Source organism: Mchenga conophoros, linkage group LG9 (assembly GCF_057382185.1).
Source record: "Mchenga conophoros isolate Kocher_MC1m ecotype Shallow Benthic linkage group LG9, M_conophoros_male_GT1.1, whole genome shotgun sequence".
NCBI lineage: Eukaryota > Metazoa > Chordata > Actinopteri > Cichliformes > Cichlidae > Mchenga > Mchenga conophoros.
Genome location: NC_140534.1, coordinates 6,390,903 through 6,417,971, shown reverse-complemented (window position 1 = coordinate 6,417,971; position 27,069 = coordinate 6,390,903). Strand labels below are relative to the sequence as shown.

General features: G+C 40.5%; 3 protein-coding genes across 5 annotated transcripts; 1 reads left to right on the top strand and 2 right to left on the bottom strand.

The window, feature by feature from the left end:
- Window positions 1-3,371: 3,371 nt before the first annotated feature.
- On the bottom strand, window positions 3,372-12,331 carry LOC146566670 (sterile alpha motif domain-containing protein 3-like). Of its 3 annotated transcripts, none has more exons than XM_085286235.1 (5): window positions 12,231-12,331; window positions 5,297-6,301; window positions 5,019-5,174; window positions 4,598-4,690; window positions 3,372-3,817 (listed from the first exon to the last, which is right to left on the bottom strand). In XM_085286235.1, the coding sequence occupies exons 2-5, from the start codon at window positions 6,281-6,283 to the stop codon at window positions 3,500-3,502; spliced, it is 1,554 nt and encodes a 517-aa protein (XP_085142361.1). In that variant the 5' UTR covers window positions 6,284-6,301; window positions 12,231-12,331; the 3' UTR covers window positions 3,372-3,499. The 3 variants fall into 3 exon arrangements, with proteins under 3 accessions (XP_085142361.1, XP_085142360.1, XP_085142359.1); XM_085286234.1 differs by lacking the exon at window positions 12,231-12,331 and adding an exon at window positions 11,490-11,546; XM_085286233.1 differs by lacking the exon at window positions 12,231-12,331 and adding an exon at window positions 6,628-6,980.
- Window positions 12,332-12,548: 217 nt separating this feature from the next.
- On the bottom strand, window positions 12,549-13,400 carry LOC146566669 (uncharacterized). The gene has a single exon (XM_085287855.1). It carries the CDS (start codon window positions 13,398-13,400, stop codon window positions 12,549-12,551), a length of 852 nt encoding a protein of 283 aa, XP_085143981.1.
- Window positions 13,401-22,057: 8,657 nt separating this feature from the next.
- On the top strand, window positions 22,058-26,862 carry LOC146566668 (uncharacterized). The gene is made up of 5 exons (XM_085285898.1): window positions 22,058-22,246; window positions 23,118-23,226; window positions 23,352-23,471; window positions 25,366-25,444; window positions 26,347-26,862. The coding sequence occupies exons 1-5, from the start codon at window positions 22,149-22,151 to the stop codon at window positions 26,436-26,438; spliced, it is 498 nt and encodes a 165-aa protein (XP_085142024.1). The 5' UTR covers window positions 22,058-22,148; the 3' UTR covers window positions 26,439-26,862.
- The last annotated feature ends 207 nt before the right edge of the window (window positions 26,863-27,069 follow it).

The window sequence follows — 27,069 nt, the reverse complement described above, 5'->3', positions numbered from 1 at the left end:
GGATTACCCAATTGCCAACATTAATATTCAGATTGACGGCAAGCTGTATTTACTTTCAGTGGGAGTTATGAGTAAACTGCCATATCAGGTTGTGTTGGGCTGTGATCTTCCCATTTTGCGAGATCTGATAGCCAGGGGAGAGGAAATCAACCCAAGTGTTGCAGCTGAGTCCATGGTAGCAGTCACCAGGTCAAAACATAAGTGTTACGTCTCCCCGAGGGCAAGAGGGGATAACACAACAACTCCGGAAACTCAGTACAGGTGTTATGAAAAAAGGTTTAATGGCAGCGCTCTCACAAAATAAACAACCCAGACTCAAACAACAAATGTGGGGGAAAAAGGGACAGTTAGGTTGTGCCAAAAAAAACCCCAAAAAGACAAAACCAAAACTTAGCTGAGCTACTATCCTAGAAAAGCAACAAACAGGAGAGATAGACCCAAACCTCAACTTAAAACAAGCTCAAAATTACATGGGTGGCACCAACCTACTTACCTAGTGTTTCTAACACAAAGACTCTACGTGAGTAAGTGTATGGGGTCCCCAAACTCACCTAGTCCACTTTACTCCCACCACAATCATCAAACAAAAGAAAGACAGCAGGAAACCGTCACACATGTGTCAAACAATTCAAGGAGGGAAGAGAGCCGCGCCCAGCCACAGGTGAGTCTCCTTATCAAGGGCTTCACTCCTGGTTTGTCCAATCAGGGCCTCCCTCCTCTAATTAATTGGACGTCCCCAGATTGACATCAGCCTGCAGTCTGCGACCTAAGGGAATGGCAAACAAAAGGGGAGGGAAAGAAAACATGCAGCCTGCAGACACGTAACACCCCCACCCTTACAAGACCAAACAAACAGTTTGGTTCCTTCAAACAAAAGCAAAAACCCTAAACAGACTACAGGGCACGGGATAGTGCATTAGCCAGGACATTTTCTGTCCCTTTTTTACGGCAGATTTGAAGGTTGTACTCTTGAATGATTAAAGACCACCTCATAAGTCGACGATTGTTATTGTACATCCTTGAAAGGAAAACAAGTGGATTGTGGTCTGTAAAGACTTTTATGGGCTCCCTGCTTAATCCGAGATAAACCTCAAAATGTTGCAGAGCCAGCAGAACGGCAAGGGTTTCTTGTTCGATGGTGGAATACCTTCTCTGGGGAAGAGTGAACTTCTTTGAGAAGTAGCACACAGGGTGGTCGAGTCCATCCTGATCTTCCTGTAGAATGACAGCACCTGGACTGAGATCTAGTCACCCCACAAGCAGGAAGAATGTTAGTGTTTTCTTGCTGGCTAACTTTCAAGCCTGGTTCAGGCGTATCCAGCATCTCAGGGACAGGCATCACTTTTCCACCTGCTAAATCATTCCCTAGGATGAAATCAACCCCTTTTATTGGCAGCGAGGGGAGGACAGCGACCTTACCAACTCCACTGAACACAGAAGTGATATGAACATTGTGCAAAGGTGCAGACACAAAAGTCATTCCAATACCCTGGACCACAACACTTGACCGACAGGATGACTCAACAGACAAAGGCAAAATACCCTCTTGAATGATGGATTGTGAACCACCTGTGTCTCGCAGCATTGTTACAGACTGGTCATTACCAGCACCACCCGTCAAAGAAACACATCCCTGTGTGATAAATGGTTTGAAACAAGGGTCTATTTCACTCTGAGATGTTTGGTTTCTGGGAGGCGACATGTTTTTAATCAAACCCACTCCCTTGGGTTGTGGCGGCGTGGTCTTATTTTTTAGTGCAAGGCAATCAGCTATGACATGACCTTTTTTGTGGCAATAGAAGCATTCGCGTACCTCACGAGAGAGAAACGGTTGCTTAGCTCTGGCTTCAGGCTGACCACGATCAGGCTTCGGTGAGCGTGTGATCAACACTTTATCTGAACGAGGGGGTGATGCAAACACATTTCTGTGAGTCAAAGTGAACTCATCAGCCAAAACGGCTGCTTTTGACAGTGAGGTAACCTTTTGCTCATTTAAAAACATTACAAGCTTCTCTGGTAATAGATTCTTAAAATCTTCCAACAGGACTAGCTGACGAAGCGCTTCAAACTCTTTCTTCACTTCACTTGCTGTGCACCACTTGTCGAAAAGAACGGCTTTCTCACGCGCAAACTCTACATATGTGTGACCATCAGACTTCTTGTGATTCCTGAACTTTTGCCGGTAGGCCTCAGGCACAAGCTCATACACTCAAAAAAATGAAACGTTGACTTTAATTAAAATTATTTTGTCAACAGGTTCCACGAAATTGAATTGTGTTAGTTTAAAGCAAAACTCTTTAGGTCATCTAATTTAATAAACTTGCATTACAGTAAAACAATCCTTTTGAAGTGAGCCAATTTTATAAATCTATTTAGGATTAATTAACAAGCAATATTTAAGACCACCTAAAACAAGTTATGTTGTATGGACATAAATTATGTATTTACAGGTTAGATAGATTAGATTCGTTTTGTGAACACATTTCTTGTTTGTGGTATTTAAATGTTAAATTTAAGTTAGATTAATTAAAATATTATATTTTCAGCGAAATTGTGCTTTACTAATTAGTTTTACACAAATCTATTTTGTCAACAGGTTCCACACAAATGAATTTAATACAAGCCACTTATTTTCTTTAATTTCCTTTATTGCCAAGACATTCATTAAACATTTCTTTAACAAAACAGCTGCACCACACATTATTAACCCATTAAGGTTAGTAACTAATAGTATGCACACAGATGCACCATAAAAATAACGATTTTAAATTAAATGTCTCTGCCAGAAACAGAAGAAAAAACATTTAAGATCACATAATAGGTTGACCACAAAACCTTTAACAAATCAAAATGAACTGTTCACCTTAACAGCCACAATCCTGGACGGCATCCCATGACAAATTTGTGAAGAACAGAATAAACAGGTTCCAGTCACCAGGTTAGATAAAAAAAAAAGTAATAATAATAATAATAAAAACAAATAGTCTACTAATATTCCCAAAATGATATCACCATCCCAAATAAAACTTGAATAAAATATGCAAACATTATGATCTGACAATAAAACAGCTTGCCAGTTTTCAGTTTTTTGCAGCAGCTTAACAGAACTCATTTAACACTTGCCACTGACAGCATTTATTTTACCACTGTATAGGGAAAAAACTCAAGTGGCAAACATTTTAACATGGAAAGAATTGTTCTTTTTTAAAATGCGGCAAAATGCACATTCATCCTGTATCGTCTCTCAATGAAACCATTTAAATCTAAATACTTTGAATAATCTTTTAGTAGGCCCTAAACCCCCCCGCCCCCAAAAAGAGTAAAATCTCTGTAATTGCAATTGTTTACAAACAAATGTTTTAAATCTCTCTCAAATTTTGGTTCCCCCCCCCACCAAAAAAAACAACAACATTTTTTAAACCAAATTTCCATTTTATTCGCCTCCCAAAAACTTCTGTCCATCTGACAGAACATTCATCCAAATAAAAGAAGGGTTGGATTATTCATACAGTTTATTCTTGAGCATCTGTACCTTTGTTGAGAGTCTGCTGGCATCCAGATGAAGGAAGACCTTCTGAAGTACCTCAAAGAAAGCTTTCAGTTCCCGAGGATAACTGAGATTGAGTGCATATATCACACCCATTAAGACCGCACACGCAGAGGCCATGTCTCCCAGGTCATGCAGAACTTCAACACCCTCGATGGTTATACCCACATCAGCTGGAGGAGTGCTGGCATCACCTCCTTCAACACTGATGGTGAAGATACCAAGGGTAATTTGTTCCAGCTCCCTTTGAACAGCTGTAGCATCAGAATCCTTTAAAACAGAGAGTAAAACAAAAACCCATCGCATTGGGAATTAGACACAAAAACACAGAAAAATGCATCCTTAAAAAAAAAAAAAGCCAAAGTCACCCTTTAATGAAATAAACACAATATCAGGAAGACTAATGATTCTGCACCCTGGTGCGCCATTATTTTCGACTACAGTTTTAACAAAAAATGTTAAATAAATAAATACTAAATAGAATCACCATTATATATATATGCATCCTCTAAGTATTATGTATTACTAACTTTTTAGTATTGGATTGCATTACATTGCATAACTCTTCCTGAAATGTGTGTATACATAAAGATTCCTGTTGAAAGATTTTATTATGTTTATGTATAGAAGTACATTTCATTTGAGGTTCTCTAGATGTGTTTGCTCTTTTTACTAGAGAAGTTACACTGTGCAAGCTCAGCACGAAGTCTATGCCATTGTATGTTATCTCTTCCTGCATGTGATGAAGTCTCTACTGTTATATGTTATCTCTTCCATTCATGTGACTGTGACGCAAACATGCTTGAGTATAAATAAAGGGTGGTGACTGCTGCGGAGTGTGAGTCTCCGTTTGAACTCTCACCCATGTGCACGTTAAACCTGCAAACCTGTCTGAGTGTCATTTATTCTGACCTGAGTTGCATTACAGGAAAACTCCTAACATTTCCCCAAAGCATTTAAACAGATTCCATGCAAATTATAACAATGTGACAACATTAGTTATTCAAGATTTGGTTTAATACAGATAAAGACTACGCTAAAATTACCAACCAGGTATTCTTTAAAGAGGATGCTTGGGTCTTCATTTAGGTAAAGAGGTAGTGCCCTGAGGACACACTCCCTCCTCTTTTCAATAGTTTCATTCTGGAGAGAGTGACAGAGGTACAGAAAGAGAAAACAGAAATACTTTAGAATGACACAAACTGACAGTATATGCAAAATGAATGACATATCCACTGCTGACACAGACATGTACACAAGACCAATTAATGATCACATGAATATTTAACATGTGGGCAGGGTTTCCACCATATTATACATATCCATATTAAGCAACAGAGGGAAAGACAAACTAATACGGCATCTTTTTTTGCATACCAAAATGGAACTTACAGGTACTATACACTAGCTGTTTAAATTTGAAAGTGATCTTATAATGCCATAACATTTTGCTGCGAACAGAAAAACGCACCTGTGTGGCTGGGGCCAAAATTTGCCTGATTTTCCTCCCTGCAGCGCCTCCTTTATTCTTGAAGACTTTTATTAGTTGGTCAGTGTATTGGTCAAGTTGTGCAAGAAACCTCGGAACCAGTGGAGCAGTAGTAATCCTTACAAATTCTGCTTCTACCTAAAAACATGTCAACAAACACAACATACTGTACTGTAACTATATTTATATATACTATACGTACACATATACATACTACTGGAGCCATTACAGCTTTTATTGTTATTTATAAAGATTCATACCTCAGCCACACTAAATAGTCCTGGCCATCTGATCTTGAAGTCGGCGATCATGGGATTGTTTTTGACAAGTTCCTGCCTCCTGTATGCAAAGGTCCTGGCCATCTTCTCTTTGATAACTATCTCATTATGCTTCTTCTTGACCTCAGTTAGCAATGCCAATCTCTCCCTTTCAAGGCTGTCCTGGGTCTCTCCAGCCGGATAAGGAGGACAAAAATTTACCTCTGCCTTTCTAGGTTTTTTGACAGCATATGCTGGGTGACATCGATCGGTTGGTTTGTGCTTGAGGGAATTAATGCTCATTTCTGGGCACCCCAAGTTTCTAAGCTTTGTCCTATAATTTGCCATCTTGTACTTGAGGCTAATCTTCCATCCGTAGAAACCACTGAAAGATCCTTGTTCTCTTAAGCATGGATGTGCTTTGATTAAAGCTTCAGCAACAGATTCTATTTCCAAGTTTGAAGGATATGCCTTAAACGTCATGATTTTCTCAGCTAGAGCTTCTAAAATGTCTGACTTAAGTTTGTGTCCTGGGTTCAGAAGAATTCCATTTGATATGAAAGCCTGGTTTGCACTTTGAAGTTGCATCTCCACGTCATACGGAAACTTTGGTATTTGGAATTCTGCAGGCCACTGAGATCGAGCAGTTTCGGAGTCAGAGGATGAAAGTAATAGTGTGTCAGAAGATGATAGTGACGTTTCTTCCCCACTTTGGTTCATCCCAACTTCACCAAAGTCTGAAGCATCAGTCAGACAGATGACTTTCACTGTGCTCTTGTCCTGAATATCATCCATTCGTTTAAGGTTGATAAACTCATTATCAAAGTCACTGTCCATGTACTGGAGTCTAATGTCCCCCTGAATATCAAACTGACGTTTGATCTCATCTGAAAGATCCTCCACAGACTTTGGCATGCCCGATGCTATCGTCAGTTTTTCAGTATTGTTGGAACCAAGGATGATCCGCAGTTTTACTGGTTCAGCCATCATTCGATTCCGTGCTTCAGTCTAGAAAAGAAAAAATATATATACATGAACATAAATCCAGTAACTACGTACAAAATTGAAAGTATTAAAATTGAGATGTCAACATGTTTCACAACGGTACTTAACAGAGAAGTGAGAAAAATTCTGGCTAATCTCAACATAAACACAGATTAAAGGTTTTCTTGTCTAGAAGATGTACTGATGGGCCTAACAGACTGTTAGATTCAACAAGTCACAAGGAGTTAGTGGCTGAACATCACAATAAAGCCAGATGCTACTTTAGGTGCTTATGCCAGTGAGATTAAAGTGCATATTGAGTAAGGTATTAATTACAGCTGTTTACTCACATATTCATTGTGTGCTTTTGATGTAAGGATATCTTTTCAATGTAACCATTCGAAGGGGACCAATGAAGTAGTCATTTAATGGGTACTTCTCTGCCAGTTCATCATATGTTATCAGGGACATTTTGCCACTTGTACATGGTTGCAGTTCAAAGGCCCGGTAGTGCTCCCTAAACCAAGACGAAAACTTGCTGACAATGAAATTCAGTGTACCCTGAACAACACATAATCTGATTATCTCTCCAAATTCAGGCAGCCCATCAGTAAAACCACAGATAACGATCATTCTATTTCTGTAGTTGATCCCTCTATAGTCTGCACTTTTAGTCATGTTTACTTCTGTCATGTCAGGATACATCTTTTTGATAGGCAGAGAAATGTCATCTTTCAGAACCTCAAGTGGAACTCTTAATGCACTTGACACTTCAACTCCAGATTTCTGTGGATGTAATGAGTGTAAGTGATAGGCAATCAGCATTTGATGTTTCCTTGACAGTGTTAGAGCAACATTCTTGAAACACTTGGTATGATGAGCCACTTCCTTGAAAAAACTGTGTTTTCCCTCAAATCGCATTGTCCATAATCCAACAAGAGGACCAAAACATCGGATCATCTGAGGGTAATGTTCCAAGTAGTGATGCTTTGGCAGAAGTTTTTTGTTGGGAAATGCTTCTTGATATTTCTGTCTGTGATCAGAAATTTTGAACTGAAGATATCCAATTGATTCTTCTGTATGGATCTGGGCAACAGCAAGTTCCACTATCTCCTTTAAATCCAAAATGATTTCCCACACTGGATCACCGTCAGGTATAACATCTCCAATCAAGAAGGGCAGCAATCTTAACAGAGTCCAATTTTCCGCTGCATTGCCACCTATTGTATTTTTTCTTAACAATGTTCGTGGAACAATATGTGGACGGTTTGTTTTATCTTTTCCCTTATAGGGAAAACTGACAATCACTTTATTTAAAGAGTCCAAAGTGATGTATTTTTTGGATATGAACATACCCAGACACTGTGCAAGTTCCACTGGAACAACACCTTCCAAAAGATCGTGGAGTATGTCAGGTGGATATCCAGTTGTCACATGAAAATGAGAAAGATTTTCCGTCAGCACACATGGCCTTTTTACTCCAACACAATGCTTTCCACTCTCTACTGCATGTTTGACATGTTCTTTGTGCAGGTCTTTGGATCGAAGAGTAAACTCTCCAGAAAGTACCGGTTTGGTCTGAAAGTCGCTGAAGCGTCCTGTGCAAAATCGACAAACATACTCTCCTGAAAAGCTCTCCACAAAACCTGCAATCCCATGAGCACCTAGATTGTCTGCAGCTACACACTGTACCGTGCCTTTAATATTTTTTCCAATCTGTGGGACAAATACCCCATGCTCCTCCAAGACTGCCAAATCACACAAAAGAGGTTCAAGCACTTTTTCATACCCATATTCCTTGACGTAGCTGCTTTTACACAGTATTGCCAAGTAGATGGATGACAAAGAGGAGTGTTGGTCTTGGGATAAGTTGCTTAATATCCAGTACACTGCACAAAGTTTGTGCTTCTTTCTTGAAGTACCGAGAGGGTTGCATACTTCAAAATCATCAATGTAAAGCATCACGGTAATTCTCAATTCATCAGCAGACAGGAACTGATTTTGTTTGAAAAATTCTCCATCTTGAAATGATCTGTATTCTTGTTGCATACTTTCAGTTTCCTTGGATTGAGCATTGTAGTTTTCTACTATGTCATCTACTATACCATTCTTTGTTAGGAGCTGTTGTAGGGTCTGCAGTAATGGTATATATTGGTAGGTGTGGTTGCTCTCCTTATCCAAAATATATTCAATTGGTTCAACGACATGGAACTTTTTGCTGAAGTACTGTTTCCGCTTAAAAGCAGTTCCAAGTGTACCCATATGTCCAAGTGTTTTTGTCAGAGGGTTAGAGATGCAGACTGCAGAGGCCAAATCCTCAATTTCTTTCACATTAAGATTAATATGACTTTGCTTTGTACAAAAATCTGTAACTATGGCATTTATTGCAGTCAGGGATGCAGAACTCATCAGGAAGTGCAAGTCCTGCAAAAACTCATCCACTGCACTGCTTGGAACATGGAGTACATTTTCCAGCTTAAGCAACATCACTGCAAATTTCTCTTCTATCATCCTCTCATCACTTTTAGAGATCCCAGTCTGAGACAAGTCTTGCACTTCCACCTGGCCTTCGTCAAATACTTCACTGTCTTCATGTTCCCCTTCAGGAGCTGGCCTGTTAAAACGGTCTCTTACTGTTACTATTCCACCTTTAAAGTCACTGTAAGAATAACCAAGATGTTTTCTATTTTTATGTGATTTGAATGTTCCATAGATGTTTGTCATAAATGTACAACCCTTGAACACGCATGGGACTGTTTCATTTGCTTTCAGATGCAAATTTATGTGACTAAAATACTCCTTTTCAGAGGTAACTTCAGAGAATCCACAAACATGGCAGCTGAATGTGGCCAGTGACAATGTTTTCTGTGATTTCTCTCTGTTATGAATCCTACAAAAATGGGACCTGAGTGCATTCCATGACTTAAATGTGCATGGACAACTAATATATGGGCAAGGATATGGGCGCCAGTGCCCATAATCTGGATGTTTTAATCTATAATGTTTAAGTAATTGGCCCCTAGTTGAGGTCCTTGCACTGCAACCTTTACACTGCCACATTCAGATCTGGAGAAGACATAAAAGTAAAGTAAACAAAACTTAACTCGTAAAACAGTTTTTTTTGAAAAAAGTATGACAGTTCACATACCACATGCAAGCACAGGCATACCACATACACCACATCAGTATAAGAGGGAGCAGGTAAAGGCCAGGAAAAAACTTAAAAATTATTGATTGAATTACAAGTAAATAAAATCTTACTCAGAAGAAAAGCAAGAGATTGACACTGCCATGTGCCAACTTTCTATAGAAAAAATTATCAGGTCTGTTGACCTTCTGTCTGTCCAGTTATTTTTCGTCAATAATTTCATTTAAAAAAAATGTAGTGTTTATTTAACAAAATTTAATTTATAACCATGTTGATATGTATAACTCTGCTAGGAAACATGCTGTCTTTACAGACCATTTTCATATAATACAGATGACTGATAGAGCACAACAATGGTGTCACAGTGGCTTCTGGCCCTCAATTTTTGGATTTTAAATGTCACAACTTCATGCTATCATTGTTATGCTATTAGACATTTGTGTGATTCTCAAATTACAATAAAGCAATCTCAATAAAGCAAGTGGAAAAATATCCTAGAACCCCTTTAGCTAATCACTTTAACAAGCAAAGAAACATTAAAAATGTGTCTTACACATTCCGCAAAGTAAGGATATTAACATGTTAGCAGTTAATACAATTGTTTACAATAACCTGGGATAAACAGGCACACTAAATTTTATCATTTGTACTATTATATCTCATCTTATTCCCAGGTTTGCTCTATGAGGGACATACTTCATCTGTGCATCTATTCTGAGCGCAGTAAAAAAAAGAAATGCAAGCTCAAATGTTGCATTTTGTGGAGAAAATTATTTTGATCTTAGAAAAGTTTAATTTCAGCGAAAAAATTTCATTTCTGCATGCAAGAAATGTATTTCAGTGTTTGCTATTATCCATATACACACACAATGACAGCCCCTCTCGCTCAGTTGTTTGCATTTGCTCTTGATCAGATCCGCTCAACTCTCTGTACACCGTTTTAAATGTGCCACAAAACCAACTAATCACAGACTTGGATGCTAAAATTCTGATTGGCTGCTACAGTCTCCAACCAGCTTGCTAGCTACTACTTTCCAGAAACACGGTCCAGAATGTAGCTAAATCGAGTTTGGAGAGCAGAGATCTGAGCAAGAGCAAATACCAACTAGTGATGGGATTTCCGGCTCTTTTTGCTCGGCTCACTAAAAAGAGCCGCCTCTTTCGGCTCCGAACCGGCTCTTCAGGTTGTTTTGTTGCTTTAATTAATTTATTATTCACAATAATATAAAATTATGCACAAAAGGAATTACTAACATAAAAAAGTGGTTTTATTTATATATGTTTATATATAAATATATGCGGTGGCCCCTAGAGACAAAACACGTACAAACTCCAAAACACATTTCTAGCATGAACTGAACTTCCAAAGCAGAGCTACTAGATCACTTAAATTACACAATTGAAAGCATGTGTGTATTGTTTGTGTATTTATACACAGGCACTCGAATATATTCAAATAATTTAAAAAAAAGTTCATCTACCTGTTACTATCACACACCAAATCCGGTCGTTGGTACTTGCTGGATTGTGTAGCCACAAGATAACAAAAGCTCAACACTGCGCCCAGCATCCTGGAGCACTTCTGTTGTCTTTTGTAAGTGTTTTGAGTTTTTATGTGCTTCTGAGTTTTTACGTGCTTCGGAGTTTGTACGTGTTTTGGAGTTTGTACGTGTTTTGGAGTTTGTACGTGTTTTTACGTGTTTTGGAGTTTGTACATGCTTCAGAGTTCGTACGTGATTTGAAGTTTGTATGTGCTTTGTCTCTAGGGACCACTGTAAATATACTTTTATTTATTCACGCCACATAAAATGTAATAAATAAATCATATAATACAAAAATCAACTATTCACATTTCAACTTTTAACTATTTAAATTTTCAGCTGTTTCCTTTTACAAATTTAAAGTGAAAACAACACAAAACACTGCAAAACACAATTAAATATAAATTATAATATGAAAACAAAAAGAACATGCACATTCTCTGTCATATGGGCCCGCATGAATCCGCACTTTCTGAATCCTTTATCATCTGCAACCGAAAATAGTTGTGGATGATTACTATACCTTTCTAATGTGAAGTTGTTGTCCCTGGCTCTCTTTCTCTCTCTCTCCTTCTGGCTCTGTTCCTGTGCTACTGAGTGTAACTACCGCCCCTCCCCCCTCTTCCCAGCGTAAAGCACAAGGCTCGCGTGCAGAGTGAAGCGGAAAAAAGTGCGAGAGAGAGGGTGAGAGAAAAAACCCCCCCCCAAAAAAACCCCACGAGCCGTCACGGCTCGCGATAAGGAGCCGGCTCTCGTCGTTCACGTCAAAGAGTCGGCTCTAAGAGCCATTTCGTTCGCGAACGACCCATCACTAATACCAACAACTGAGTGAGAGGGGGTCACGTCGTGTCCAAATTCATGTGTAGATGGATAATTGCAAACAATACATTTCTTGCACGCAGCAATGAATTTGGTTCGCTCAAATTAAAATTTTATTCACTCAAGAATTTTTTTCTCAAAATGCAACATTTGCGCTTGAATTTTTTAAAAAAATTTTTTTTTTACGTGCGCTCAGAATAGAGGCACAAAAATACCGCCCTAGATGTATACCTATACACACCAACTTTCCAATGGTCTCTCGGTTCCCTTGTTTGGATGACAGGATGAAATATCTGACATCTCTAACTTGTCCAAGACCCAGTAAAACTAACGCAGCACAAGCATAGACAACATATGTAACATGTCTTGTGCGACAAACACAACATATAACCATGCTCAATATGAAGATACTAGACAACATAGTCAAAGAAAGACGTGGTCTTACCTCTCACAAATGAAAATCCAACTGCAGCTTGCCGCCAAAACAACGTTTTTTCGATAAATTTCAAGTCTTGCGCATGAGCAGGCCCAAGCCTGTTATTCTTTGGTTTTTTTATGACCTCTGTTGTTGGATTACTGCCACCTTGTGGATATATGAAGTATATCAATCCTAATTAACTTAAATTAAATGTTATGTCTTCAAGTAACACATTAGTCTTCTGTACAGACAATAATAGACACAATTATGTAGACTTTATTAGAAAAACATATTTTAACTCAACAAAGACATATATTTTAAGTAAAATGAAAATAAATAATTATTTTAAACTGAACAATTCATCCCGTTCATTTTTTTGAGTGCACGAAGTATGGACTCCTTCAGTACATCATATTTCATGCTATTTTCGATAGAGAGAGTTGATACAACCTCCTGTGCTTTGCCCATTAGCTTGCATTGCAGCAGCACAGCCCACATTTCTTTTGGCCATTCTAATGCTGTTGCAATCCTTTCAAAAGCATTAAAGTAGGAATCGACTTCAGTCTCTCTAAATGTTGGCACCAAAGCAATATTTTTGCGTACATCAAACCTATAGGTGCTGCCAGATGAACGCAAGGGTTCTGAAGTAACCGGTGAGCTGGGAGAAGACAGGCTTTGTGTAAGTCTCATAGCTTCCACCTCTAGCTGTTTCAACTTTACCTCCTTCTCAGCTTCAATTTCCAGCTGACGTATCCGAAATTTGAAGTCAAGCTCGGCCTTACGTGTTTGCTCCCTTTCCTGCGCCTCCAGCCGAAGGCGAGCTAGACGCACCTTAAGTCTAGCATGTCCATTTGACCCACTGAAGTCCGGGGACAGAGGATCAAAGCGAGGTAGAGTGGGAGGAACTGTAGGCTCCACCTGGACTTTGGGGGGAGTAGCTATTGCACCATCCTCCGCCTTCAGAGGTGCGACACCTTGCTCAACAGAGAGAACGTTACTATCACCCACATCAGAACCGGTCAAGATCTTCAACTCAACCAGACGTTGTAAGATAATGCCCTTAATTTCCTTCTTCGCACTATATTTCTTTACTGGAATATCAAAGTGTGCCGCAATACTCAATAAGTCATCTTTGCGACATAACTCAAACTTCTCATGTCTCGGAGCACGAATAAAATCTTCTAAGTCGAAATCCATACTTAATTACAAGGCAGTAACACTGTACCAAGCACCAGCGTTGTCCATAGCTCTGGGAAATAGATCCCGGACGAGCCCCCACTTGTGTTACGTCTCCCCGAGGGCAGGAGGGGATAACACAACAACCCCGAAACTCAGTACAGGTGTTATGAAAAAAGGTTTAATGGCAGCGCTCTCACAAAATAAACAACCCAGACTCAAACAACAAATGTGGGGGAAAAAGGGACAGTTAGGTTGTGCCAAAAAAAACCCCAAAAAGACAAAACCAAAACTTAGCTGAGCTGAGCTACTATCCTAGAAAAGCAACAAACAGGAGAGATAGACCCAAACCTCAACTTAAAACAAGCTCAAAATTACATGGGTGGCACCAACCTACTTACCTAGTGTTTCTAACACAAAGACTCTACGTGAGTAAGTGTATGGGGTCCCCAAACTCACCTAGTCCACTTTACTCCCACCACAATCATCAAACAAAAGAAAGACAGCAGGAAACCGTCACACATGTGTCAAACAATTCAAGGAGGGAAGAGAGCCGCGCCCAGCCACAGGTGAGTCTCCTTATCAAGGGCTTCACTCCTGGTTTGTCCAATCAGGGCCTCCCTCCTCTAATTAATTGGACGTCCCCAGATTGACATCAGCCTGCAGTCTGCGACCTAAGGGAATGGCAAACAAAAGGGGAGGGAAAGAAAACATGCAGCCTGCAGACACGTAACATAAGCATCACGCAGAAGAAGGTTTAGGTTGGGGTGAATTTCCATTCGCTAACAGTGATGTTCCTGATTTTGAAGGATAAAGTCAGGGTTGCATAAGAAAGAGCAGAGCCCAGAGGCGACAGGCTAAGGTGAGGGGGACAAAGTTCACTGAACCAGTTCCAGTGCCACAATGTGACGAATTACCAGTCGTACCTGGTGAAATAGCTCAGTTTCAAAGAGAGGATCCATCTTTAGCTCCCCTGTTTTCAAAAAGTGTCACAAACGCAATAGAGGTCACTGAGAGAGGCAGAGAGCTATTTTTCTTAAAGGGTGAGCTATTATATCGCCGCAGTAGGGTGGGAGACCAGTTGGTTGTGCCTAAGAGTTTAAGATCCACAGTACTGCAGTTAGCCCACTCAGTCCCTTGGGCAGGACACCTGGGTCAAGCCAAAACCTTCTCTCGTATGTCAACTAGATTTTACTGGCCACAGCAGTTTACAGACACTGTGCAGTTTTGCAAGTCTTGTCCAGAGTGTCAGTTAACAGCACCAGGAAGGAAAGGTGATTCTTGGAATAATTCTCTGTTGTTCTCCTCAGTTACCAGCATCCTGGCGACTCCCTTGTTTTCTCTCTATACTCACTATCTCCGTAGCTGCTACCTGCCTCCCGCGCTGCCACTCACCTGCACTGTTACCTGTCTCACTTCACCTGTTTACCTGGAAAACGTGGCATGCCCTCGTGCTCATAGACCCCTAAAGCTTCCCCTCGATCTACCTCAATTTGCTGATCCCCACGGAGCTCTCCACTTCCTTCGCTGCGTTCTTTCTCCACATCACAAGTAAGACAAATTCACTTCACTATTCATTGATAACTTACTGTGCATGCCACTCTCCGCTAATTCTAATCTCTCCATTTCCAGGCATTCTGCCCCACAAAATTCTCCTTGGGTTCCCCTGTACTATGTTTTCAATAAACCTATATCTACCTCGATTTTCTCTTGTGCATTGTGTCTGCTTCTGGGTCCATTGAAGTGCCACCCATAACAGCCAGCAACACTGTCAGATGGTCCTCCGCCAGCGTCTGCAAGGTTGCAGCCTCCATAGACCTCCTCTCAGGGCTGCCTCTTGCCACTGGCCACCTCTACTAGAGCTTGTCCAAGTCAGAGAGGGAAGCTATGGAAAAATACCTTCACGACTCTGTAAATGGTATCTGTTCCTTCTCCTCACAATTAGCTGCAGATTTCATTTTATGTGGAAAGGAAAGACAAAACACTCTGCCCATAAACTGATTACCCCGTTTTTCTTTGATCGCATTAGCTTTTGAACTCCTGCAGGGGTCCTCCATCTTTAACCAGTTCAGCCTAAGAAATACTTACCACCTACCCCTATTTGGGATGATGATGAGTGGAAGGTGGCATTTAACACTCCCCTGAGGCATTTCAAATATCTGGGGAAACCATTTGGCTTCCTTAATGCCCCAGCCATCTTCTAAGCCTGTGTTAATGACACCAAGCCAGAAAGATACTCACTCTGCAGGAGGGGGAGATACAGGAGAGGTGGAGGAAGATCTCAGCCTGGGCATCTATTGTCTCGTGTAGTCTGGAAGATGAGTGGATGACGGGGTGGGTGCAGTTTTCTCTGTGGTGGGGTCGGGTGGGCTGTCCTGGGCTCTGTGGGGCCGGGCGGCGCTGCTGTACGGAGTATGGGGGTGCCTACTGGGGTCAGCGGGGGAGCTGGCCCCAGGGAGGGGTCACTTGCTCCTCCCTTCCTTCCCTCCCCATCTCCAGCTGCCTCCCTCTTCCGGCTCCTCCACAATCACCCACACATGCAGGGCCTTGGGATAAAGGTGTGTCACCAGGGTGCAGGGGAGGCATCCCCCCCCTGTCCCCTTCTGGCTGACTGTGCCTCAATTTTATCTCACAACTTAGACATTCAGATTACTCTCATTACACATACATATAGGATCTTGGGGGTGGGCACGCTACACGGACTCCAAATTACCATCAGGGTGTACACCTCACCCTTTGCGTCGTTGCCCACCTCTCAATTTTAAATACACGTAGACATTGAGGGCTATCAGGAGGGGCTATGCGCTTACCCGCTGCTCTCTGGCAGGTAGCTCCATGCCCTCCTGGGTTTTAAATGCACCTTAGAACACACATGCATCAACACTACATATGAGCGGGTGGAGAGAGGTTTGGAGTCTTCTCACACCCCTGTTCTCTGCGACCTGCTGGAGCGGGGGGGCCAGGAGGAGGAGTTGGCCGTCGAACTGGGATCTGAAATGTGGGGCCTCCCTGCTGCTGCGGAGTCGGGGTGGTCTGCATCTCCCCACCGCAGGGAAAAGGGTAACACCACCTGGGTCTGGGTGCAGTTTCCCCCTCCAGGGGCAAGGGTACCTAGACCCTTTTACGCTTGGGGAGTGTGATTGTGTGTACAGTGTCTCTTTATGTCTGTCTCCACGTTGGGTGAGTGTTGAGTAATTGCATATGAGAGCATGAGGGTGGGAATGGATGTTTGTATCTGTGTGTGCCTGTATGTCTGTCCATATGTCAGGTCGGGTATCAGACGCCACCTCTCTGGGGACATCTCAGGCCCTCCAAGGTATGGTGGCCTATCTCCCCCCACCACTTCCCCTGCCAGTGGCAGACGCCCTCAGACATCGGCAGAGATGGGCAGTAACGCGTTACTTGTAACGCGTTACTGTAATCGGATTACTTTTTTCAAGTAACGAGTAATGTAAGGGATTACTATTGCAAAAACGGTAATTAGATTACCTTTACTTTCCCGTAGGAACGCTGCGTTACTGCGTTACTAAAACCGTGAACTTTTTGCGAGAATGTCTCATGACAATGACGCAAGCGAGTGCGACGGCTATGGTAGCTCGTGTGTCAACAATAGAAAACATGGAGCGAGGGATAGAGTACGATCGTGCAGCATTTACTACTTGGAAATACCGACATTATTTTGAATTTGACTCTTTAAAAAGCGACAAAAACATAAGCGTACGTTGTACACTCTGCATCGGAAGAAAACTTCTTTCTACGTCGAAAAATTCCACTTCCAACCTGAGCAAGCACCTAGCACGCTGCCACAAGAATGTTAAATTGACAGAAAACCCCCAGGATCCCCTCACTGACGTGACCGCTGTGGCTACCACATCTACTTCCACCGGGCAAACCTCAGATGGACCCACTCCTGCTAAACAGGTTAAACTAGACGTAAGAGCGACAGGACTTAGTGCCGCTGAACTGAAGAAGCTTGTTGCTGCCTATATCGTCGAGGACATGTTGCCGATTTCCACTGTTGACTCTGAATCAACATCGTAGAAAAAATACCAACTAAAAGTGGTGTCAAGCTGCCCCAGAGAAAGTCATTTGTAGGATACCTTGAGAGAGAATATGACAAAATGAACTCTAACTTGAAGGCTACACTCGAAGAGGCAGAGTTTGTTTCCACCACTGCTGACATCTGGACGGTAAATAATAAAAGTTTTATGGGTGTAACAGTTCACTGGATTAATTCCACATTACAACACAACAAGGCCGCTCTAGCATGCAAGAGAATTAGAGGCAGCCATACCTATGATGTAATTGGAGCAGAGATTGAAGAAATCCATTCATCATATGGACTACAAGGCAAAGTTGTTGCCACTGTAACGGATAATGCATCCAATTTTGCCAAAGCATTCAGAGTATGTCAGCCCTGTCATTTGGAGTCTGAATCTGAAAATGAAGAAGGTGATGACGAGGAACCGACCTTTACTGATGTCATAGAAGCTCTTTCAGCTGCATCTGGTGATGCACAGTTCAGCCTCCCTCCACACTACAGATGTGCATCGCACACAATTAACTTGATTTCAACAAGCGATGTTGACAAACATCTAAATTCCTGTGCAGACACCAAGGCTGTATATAGGAGTAGCATTGCAAAATGTTCTGCTCTTTGGACTAAAGCAAGTCGATCAACATTAGCCTCTGAACAGGTGGAGGAAGTCAGTCGGAGGAAACTAATGGTACCGACATCCACAAGGTGGAATTCCCTGTATGAGGCCATTTCTAGAATCATCACAATTCCCTTGAATGAACTTAATCCCCTGTGTGTAAAACTGGGAATCAAGTGCCTTAATGAAAGGGAGTACCAGTTCTTGAAAGAGTACTGTACTGTGATGAAGCCCCTGACAGTGGCTCTGGACATCTTACAAGGGGATGAGTGCACCTACGGGGCTTTACTGCCAACACTCACAAGCCTGATGTCAAAGACCCTTGCCCTGAAAGATGACCTCTCTAGAATGACAGCCAGCCTTCCAGATGTCATTGTAAAGGTAAGATTATTATTAATTGCTTTGGGTGGATTTGTTAAATTTATTATACCATTCACAGTGGGTGGATGTTATACTTTGTTTTAAGCAGTGGGTACAATTATTAAAATGATAGAATAAAAGACCAAGTATTCACCCCTTGTTAAATATCAGGGACATTGATCATCATTAATCATGAATATTAATCATAATATCAACAAAAGCCTCAGCCAAAATTAAATCTCATACAGTATTGATAATAGAAAATATAGATGGTTTAGAGCTGTAAAGCCCACAAAATATTGACAATAGGTAATTATACAGTAAAATAATTTTATTCTTAGTTGCATCATATTGTATGTTACAGGCCATCAAGACTCGTTTTGATGCTGTTCTGGACAGCCAAGAAGGACTTCTCGCAGCGGCCACTTGTCCCAAGTTTAAACTTCGTTGGCTGAGAGATGAGCGTAGGAGAGAGTATGTGAAGGAGCTCCTGATAACAGAGTGTCGTAAAGCTGCTCCTGCAACTGAGAACACTAATGTGTCCCAAATCCCAGCCAGCCCAGCCGAAATGGACTTTTTTGAATTTCAGAATCAGCCCACAGAAAGCTTCTCAGCAGAAAAAGAAATAACTGACTTTTTAAGGTCAGGCTATGAGCTTGAGATTCTGAATCAGTTCCCAAATCTCAAAAAGATGTACATGAAATACAACAGTCCAACTCCATCCAGTGCACCAGTGGAACGGCTGTTCAGTTTAGGTGGATTGGTGCTTTCCCCAAAAAGGAACAGAATGTCTGATAGAAGGTTTGAGAAGCTTCTGCTGATGCGATATAACCACTGTTTCAGTCCAAAAGAAAACAATAAAACATAGGTCTTTTTCAGGGTTGCCACAAACTGAGACTGGATTAACAGCCTGAATGTAGCATGCAATAGCATTTTCTGTTTTTGTAATCTCAATATTATGCCTCTCTGCACTTTACCAACTGTTAAAAGATGTTTTTGTTAATTTTATTAATTTTATTTATTTATTTTTTGCTTTATTTATATGAAAAGATGTGTGTATACACAAAAATAATTTATGTTATATGCTGGAGTATGCAGAAATACAGTTTAAGCCTTTATTTTCTTAAAATATGGTGTAATGTGCAGAAATATGTTCAAATGTTAAACAAATTTATTAAAGTCAAAGACTGTTGAATTTAATTTAATTTTTGTTTGATGCACTGTTTATAAAGTTAAGATTAAAAGTAATAAACAATTTTTTAAAAAGACACTTTTCCATTTGATTCACTTTTATATGATGGATTATGCAGAAAAAATAGCATTGGCCCAAAAGGTCTATTGCTTTATCAAGCATTCAGGTAGTGTATCATGTTTTTTAAAAGTAACTAAGTAACTAAGTAATTAATTACTTTTGAAAACAAGTAATCAGTAAAGTAACGGGATTACTTTTTTTGAGAAGTAATCAGTAATCAGTAACTAATTACTTTTTTCAAGTAACTTGACCAACACTGGACATCGGTGCGTTGGTGGTTCTTTGTGTCTGGGGGTGGGCGTCCAGGTACACACTGGCTCACTCCTTGGTGGCTGCTTATCGGGGCCTGGAGCCTGGGGCTCGATCGGGCTACTTCGGGGGTCGGGTGTGTGGGGATTATATCATTTTAATTTCATGTTTATTCATTCATATCCTTTCATTTGTTTATATGCTTTTATTAAGCTTTGAGTAGTGGCATTTGATTAAAGCATTTATTCAATATATACATATATAGTTTCAGTTAGATTCCTACACATATGAGAGTGGCCTCTATCTGGTTGTGAGCTTGAGTTGGCGAGGTGAGACAGAGTGCACTGAGGTGTCTCGACCTCAGTGCGAGACACACAGTTTGCCTGCACACACACACAGTGTACAGACTTGTTTCTAGGTAAGAGTTCAGACATATTTTGCTTGTAACTACATTTTGTGCCTGCAGAAGTGACAGTTTTTTGTAGGATGTGGTTTTGATGATCCAGAAATAAGCAGAGTAAGATCAACAGGAAGCATCTGGCGTCGAGACGGAGAAAATGTTCTTTTTGAATGTGTCAAAGGTTGTGGTTATTGTAACTTATGCGTGTCATGTATCTGCTTTGACACATGAAGGGGCGTAATAATACCCTGACGTATAAAACATTCTGAGTATGCTTTCTTTGGGGGATTTATGCTGAAGATTGTGATGGTGTATTTCCTCCACACGTGTGTTTAATAAAATCATTGTTTTGACGCACTTGGACTTGTGGTCGTTTGTCTCTCACCTCAATCACGAATCGGGACAGGTGCCCTCGGCCTCTCGGCCTGGGGCTCGGTCACTCTGGCACAGCTGGCTGCCGGCGGAGCTCCCGGGCACGTCACTGCAACTCCCCCCGGCTTACGCTCCGCGGCTGCTGAGTGACCCCTCATCTGGGACTCTCCTCAGCTCTTTCTGGGATAGTGGCGCAGCTGCCCCTCTGTTGGTCTTCCTTGGTCTCGTGTTCTGGGGGCCTCCGGATGTCTGGAGTTTTGATCTCCTCCATACCTGCTTCATGCCCTGGTGGACGGGGCTATGGCTCCCCACACCCTCTAACAGATCATTACATGTAGGAACCTTTTAAAAACAAGCGTGTTCATGCTCACAGGTGTACACACAGGTGCTCACACACACAAACTACACCCTTTTTGGCTCCTACCTTAAAGCACACTGTGCTACTAACTAATAAAGATCAAATAAACTATGACAATCAAGTGGACCAGTATAGCAAAAGGCCCACTTGGGAAAGTAAATCTGTTGGGCATTTGTCTTGGCCTTCAGACAATAATTCTGATTGCTACAGTGCCAGACAGGACATACAAAAAAAAAAAAAAGCCAGATAGATACCCTGTCTCACCAGGTGCAGTCAGTTCTTGGGCACCTAGGACCCTGGGGCCATGTTCTCAGCTCGTGCCATGGTGGTGGTGGGGCTGGCTGCTCTCTTGTTAATTTGTGTATGCATACTTTCTTATATTTTTCCCGTTCCAGGTTTTGTTGTTTTATTTGTTTTGTTTTTGTTTTCTTATTTTGCAGGTGCAGCCAAAGAGATCCATTGCACATTTCTATTTCTACTCTTGTACACTATTTAATGATTTCTCTTTTTTCCCCCTACCTGCTCGTTTGGACATTGCTGTATTGGAAATGAATTGTAATAATGGACGTGACACAAATTTAACCTAATAAATAAACCAAAAAATTTAACACACGTGTAACACATAAACAAGAGGAGCCTATAGAGAATTAGAGCCTAATGAGAATAGAGCTCATCTTGGTAAAGCAAATGTTTTTTGGAACATCACATTCAGATTGCAAAAGCTGCCAGACAGGACAGGCTTAAAGAAAAATAAAGTTACAGAGGTCAAATAGTTGACAAGTTGTGTAACATTATCTTTTATCAAAATGAGATTCTTCCAAGTGCTGATTACTTAATAATAAATAAAGCTGTATGTGGGTAGAGTAGACAGAATGGCCATATTGTGGTTATAAAATAGGCGTTTCCCCTGCACTATTAGATACTGACTCTAGATGTCTCTCTAAGCCAAGTGATTCTTAAGGTTCTGCTTATTGTCTATTCCTCAGAAGTTAATCTAATTTGGTCTTCTTTCCTTTTCAGAAAGGCACATGACCATCCTGTGATTGCTGGCATTTTTTTCATCCTTTTATATATCCAAGTCACTGGAACTACAGGCAGTGGAATTCCAAACGACAACGACAAAATGCATTCAGTTTATTGGGTCATTGCAGTTCTCCTGGCAGTTGGCTCATCTGAGATTTGTTATGCAGGACCTCTCCATGCTCAGTGCAAAGTAGAATGGTATGATGTATTTTCTCTGTATACAATTTGTTTTTTTGTTGCTGTTGTTCTTCTAGCTTTGCCTTAAAATAATGTGATAAACATGTATCTGAAGTAATGCTTAGTAAATATTCTTTTATGCATCGTAATGTTAGTCTGCCTCTGCATGTAAACAGTACTTCGCCTTTCGTTTCTTTCTTTGTCGTCAATGCAATCTCAATAGAGGAAAGTATCTTCTATATCAATATGTAAACCTAAGACATGCAATAATTAATATGTGTATAAATATTATATTCTTCTATATGAAAGTATTAAAGCATATGTAATGGTTATTTTGTAATTGAAACAACTCTGTATGCTTTATAGAACAATAATGAGATCACATTTCTCGGTAGTAACAACTGAACTGGCCTGTAAAATCACTGAGCTGCCACCGAAATGTAATTTATTGTGTAAATTGGAAACTTTTTGAGCTTAGCCATAGTTTACTATAAACTGGATTGAGGCAATATTTTTCATAAAGAGCACTGGTCTCACCTTTCTGTCATTCTTAATTGGCTAAAAATGTCATAACACAAACTTGCAAACTTTTAAAATGCCTTAATTAAATGAAATACATGTAATCTTTCATCATATAAAGCTTCCTTGTGATATAAAAATATATGGTGTAAGATTTAATAAGATTTAATAATCAAAAAGATAATTACCTTTTGTCAGCAGTAAAAAAAAAAAGCCCATCTTTTGTTTCTTACAATAGACAAATTCCAAATAGTCTCAAGTAACACTCACAACCAATCTCCACTAGATGGGACCATTTGTTATAGTATTCCAAGGTGATGCAACACTAGCAATTACTACACTAAAGTAGCTATGCTTGTTTTATGCCATGCAGGTACTTTGGGATACCATGTCAGGTAGTTTATGAATCCCTGGTTTCACAGATTAAGAAATGGGAAACCATGGCTAGCTGCACTATGGGAGGAGAAAAGTGCCTGTACAAGGTATGTGAAGTCACACCCATACACACATAATATTATATAATTGTATTATTGAGTTCTCTTTAACCTTAATTCTGTTCTGTAGAAACAATACATAGATTAACAAATTAATTAATTTCTGCCTCCAGTTGCACTCTGCCTCAGTTCACTTCATATCTGCCAAGCACACTACTCCCTTTAAGAAGAATGTGTATGACATTAACTTTCGATTGGTCTCCTTTCACTTCTACACTTGCTGTCATGTTTCGGTAGGTTATCTCTCTTCTCTAATTTACAGTGGGGCAAAAAAGTATTTAGTCAGCCACCGATTGTGCAAGTTCCCCCACCTAAAATGATGACAGAGGTCAGTAATTTGCACCAGAGGTACACTTCAACTGTGAGAGACAGAATGTGAAAAAAAAATCCATGAATCTACATGGTAGGATTTGTAAAGAATTTATTCGTAAATTAGGGTGGAAAATAAGTATTTGGTCAATAACAAAAATACAACTCAATACTTTGTAACATAACCTTTGTTGGCAATAACAGAGGTCAAACGTTTACTATAGGTCTTTACCAGGTTTGCACACAGTAGCTGGTATTTTGGCCCATTCCTCCATGCAGATCTTCTCGAGAGCAGTGATGTTTTGGGGCTGTCGCCAAGCAACACGGACTTTCAACTCCCGCCACAGATTTTCTATGGGGTTGAGGTCTGGAGACTGGCTAGGCCACTCCAGGACTTTCAAATGCTTCTTACGGAGCCACTCCTTTGTTGCCCGGGCGGTGTGTTTTGGATCATTGTCATGTTGGAAGACCCAGCCTCGTTTCATCTTCAAAGTTCTCACTGATGGAAGGAGGTTTTGGCTCAAAATCTCACGATACATGGCCCCATTCATTCTGTCCTTAACACGGATCAGTCGTCCTGTCCCCTTGGCAGAAAAACAGCCCCATAGCATGATGTTTCCACCCCCATGCTTCACAGTAGGTATGGTGTTCTTGGGATGCAACTCAGTATTCTTCTTCCTCCAAACACGACAAGTTGAGTTTATACCAAAAAGTTCTAGTTTGGTTTCATCTGACCACATGACATTCTCCCAATCCTCTGCTGTATCATCCATGTGCTCTCTGGCAAACTTCAGACGGGCCTGGACATGCACTGGCTTCAGCAGCGGAACACGTCTGGCACTGCGGGATTTGATTCCCTGCCGTTCTAGTGTGTTACTGATGGCGACCTTTGTTACTTTGGTCCCAGCTCTCTGCAGGTCATTCACCAGGTCCCCCCGTGTGGTTCTGGGATCTTTGCTCACCGTTCTCATGATCATTTTGACCCCACGGGATGAGATCTTGCGTGGAGCCCCAGATCGAGGGAGATTATCAGTGGTCTTGTATGTCTTCCATTTTCTGATGATTGCTTCCACAGTTGATTTTTTCACACCAAGCTGCTTGCCTATTGTAGATTCACTCTTCCCAGTCTGGTGCAGGTCTACAATACTTTTCCTGGTGTCCTTCGAAAGCTCTTTGGTCTTGGCCATGGCGGAGTTTGGAGTCTGATTGTTTGAGGCTGTGGACAGGTGTCTTTTATACAGATGATGAGTTCAAACAGGTGCCATTCATACAGGTAACGAGTGGGGGACAGAAAAGCTTCTTACAGAAGACGTTACAGGTCTGTGAGAGCCAGAGATTTTCCTTTTTTGAGGTGACCAAATACTTATTTTCCACCCTGATTTATGAATAAATTCTTTACAAATCCTACCATGTGAATTCATGGATTTTTCTTTCACATTCTGTCTCTCACAGTTGAAGTGTACCTCTGGTGCAAATTACTGACCTCTGTCATCATTTTAAGTGGGGGAACTTGCACAATCGGTGGCTGACTAAATACTTTTTTGCCCCACTGTATTATATGACAGGTTAAAGAAACAAAATTAGCAAACTGTCTATTGTCAATAATTTTGGTTTCTGTATATTTGGTTCACTGTACCATGCTCTCCCCTTTCTCTTCTGATGCATCCTTTCTTTTCTGTCTTCATTTTTATTTTTCTGTCTTTCTCACCACCTCACCTTCTGTTTATTTTTGTTATTGCTTACCTTTTGCATTTGTATGTTTTATTTAACAAATATGGCCTTTTTTTTTATTAATTAATTGATCTACTTAATTTCTAGGGCATGTCTATCTCTGAAACCTGGTATGCCATTAAAGACCATGGCACCAACTACTGCAACCTTTATAACCTGATTGAAGGTAAGGTTTGATAAAAATTGTGACATCCTTTTGCAATTCCTGGGCTTCACTGATAAGTTTGTCCTACAAGTGGTAACATGTTAAAGTAATTACATATTACTGGAGGCAATAAGGTAAGTAAGGTTTTATTAAATAATTAATCATCTAGAAAGCATCACTCCTTACTGTGTCATTTACATGGATATGAATGGATATTAATGGATTAATAAGCTCATATATAACATTGAATGAAAACCAAGTTTATAAAAAATATTACATCCACTACAAACAAGTTATTTAGGAGCTGTTAATGGGTCATAGTATCATTTTAAAAAGCCAAGGAAATCATTAGCAAAGTTCTTCTAGTCATTGCATTTATACATATAATGATTAAGATGAGCTTGTTGTTTGTGTGTTAAAAGATGTGTTATAATGTCTTATTTCATATTGTAATTAATTGTTATTTCTGCATTTACAAGTTGTTAGTTCAGTATTTTCTATGACCTCATCTAAAGTGATGACCATCTATACCAGGGGTCCCCAATCCCAGTCCACAAAGGCCAGTGACCCTGAAGATTTTAGGTCTCACCCTCGGTCAACTCACCTGAATCACATGATTAGCTCATTGCCAGGCCTCTGGAGAACTTCAAGACATGCTGAGAAGGTAATTTATCCATTTAAATCAACTGTGATCGGTCAAGGACACATCTAAAACCTGCAGGGACACCGGCCCCTGTGGACTGGGATTGGGGAGCCCTGATCTATACCTTATAAAGGATTTATAAATGAAAATGAAAGGACAGCAGAACTCAAGCAAGTCTCCAAAAAGTTGATTCTGCAATTTGCATATTAATGATCAAGGTACTACAGGCCTTTTGTGTTCTGTGTGCTCATACCTCTTTCTCTTCTCATTTGTTCAACAGGAAGTGGTCTAACTGAATCCAGGGATTATAAAGAGGTCACCAGTGACTTCCTGTGCACCCAGCGTTCCTCTGCTAATTGTACTGTCTACTGACTGAATATTTACAATAAACAGAGATCACCACTGTGAAGCAAGGAGAATCACCCAGTTTTGATCTTCTTAGTTATTGACAACAAAAAGAAGTCATTTGCAGATTGTATAAGAATCTATACAGTGTGCCCTTACCTGTTTGCTACTGTTGAAAAGGAGGATTTTCATTATCTGTAACTCTTATACAATTTATGTATAGCATGCATTTAGATGTTCAGTTTATTCAAGTATAGTTTTAATGGACCCTGTTCAAACATGAACAAAGGCTGGCCCCCGGTTAAATATTTTTTATTTAGCTTTTAATGCATATGACATGCTTCCAAATGTTTCAGAATGAAGTCTTGCTTTAGTAATAAAGGATTTATAGATAAAATAATAGTCAATGTAAAACAATACCTGAGATATCAGTCACACAAGTACAAATAAACAGTGGTTGGTGAGTTATCACATTTATTTATTTTATGTTTTATTTATTGCTGTCTGCTCAGCAACCAGCTGCAGCAGCCAGCTGGATACCCAGAGGTTTTACATACAACACCCTCGACTTCTCAGTGACCACCTTCAATCTCAAAGATCACTTAGAGTGGGTGGCAACCTGTCCCTCTTCCACTCTGTAACTGTGACTGTAATCACT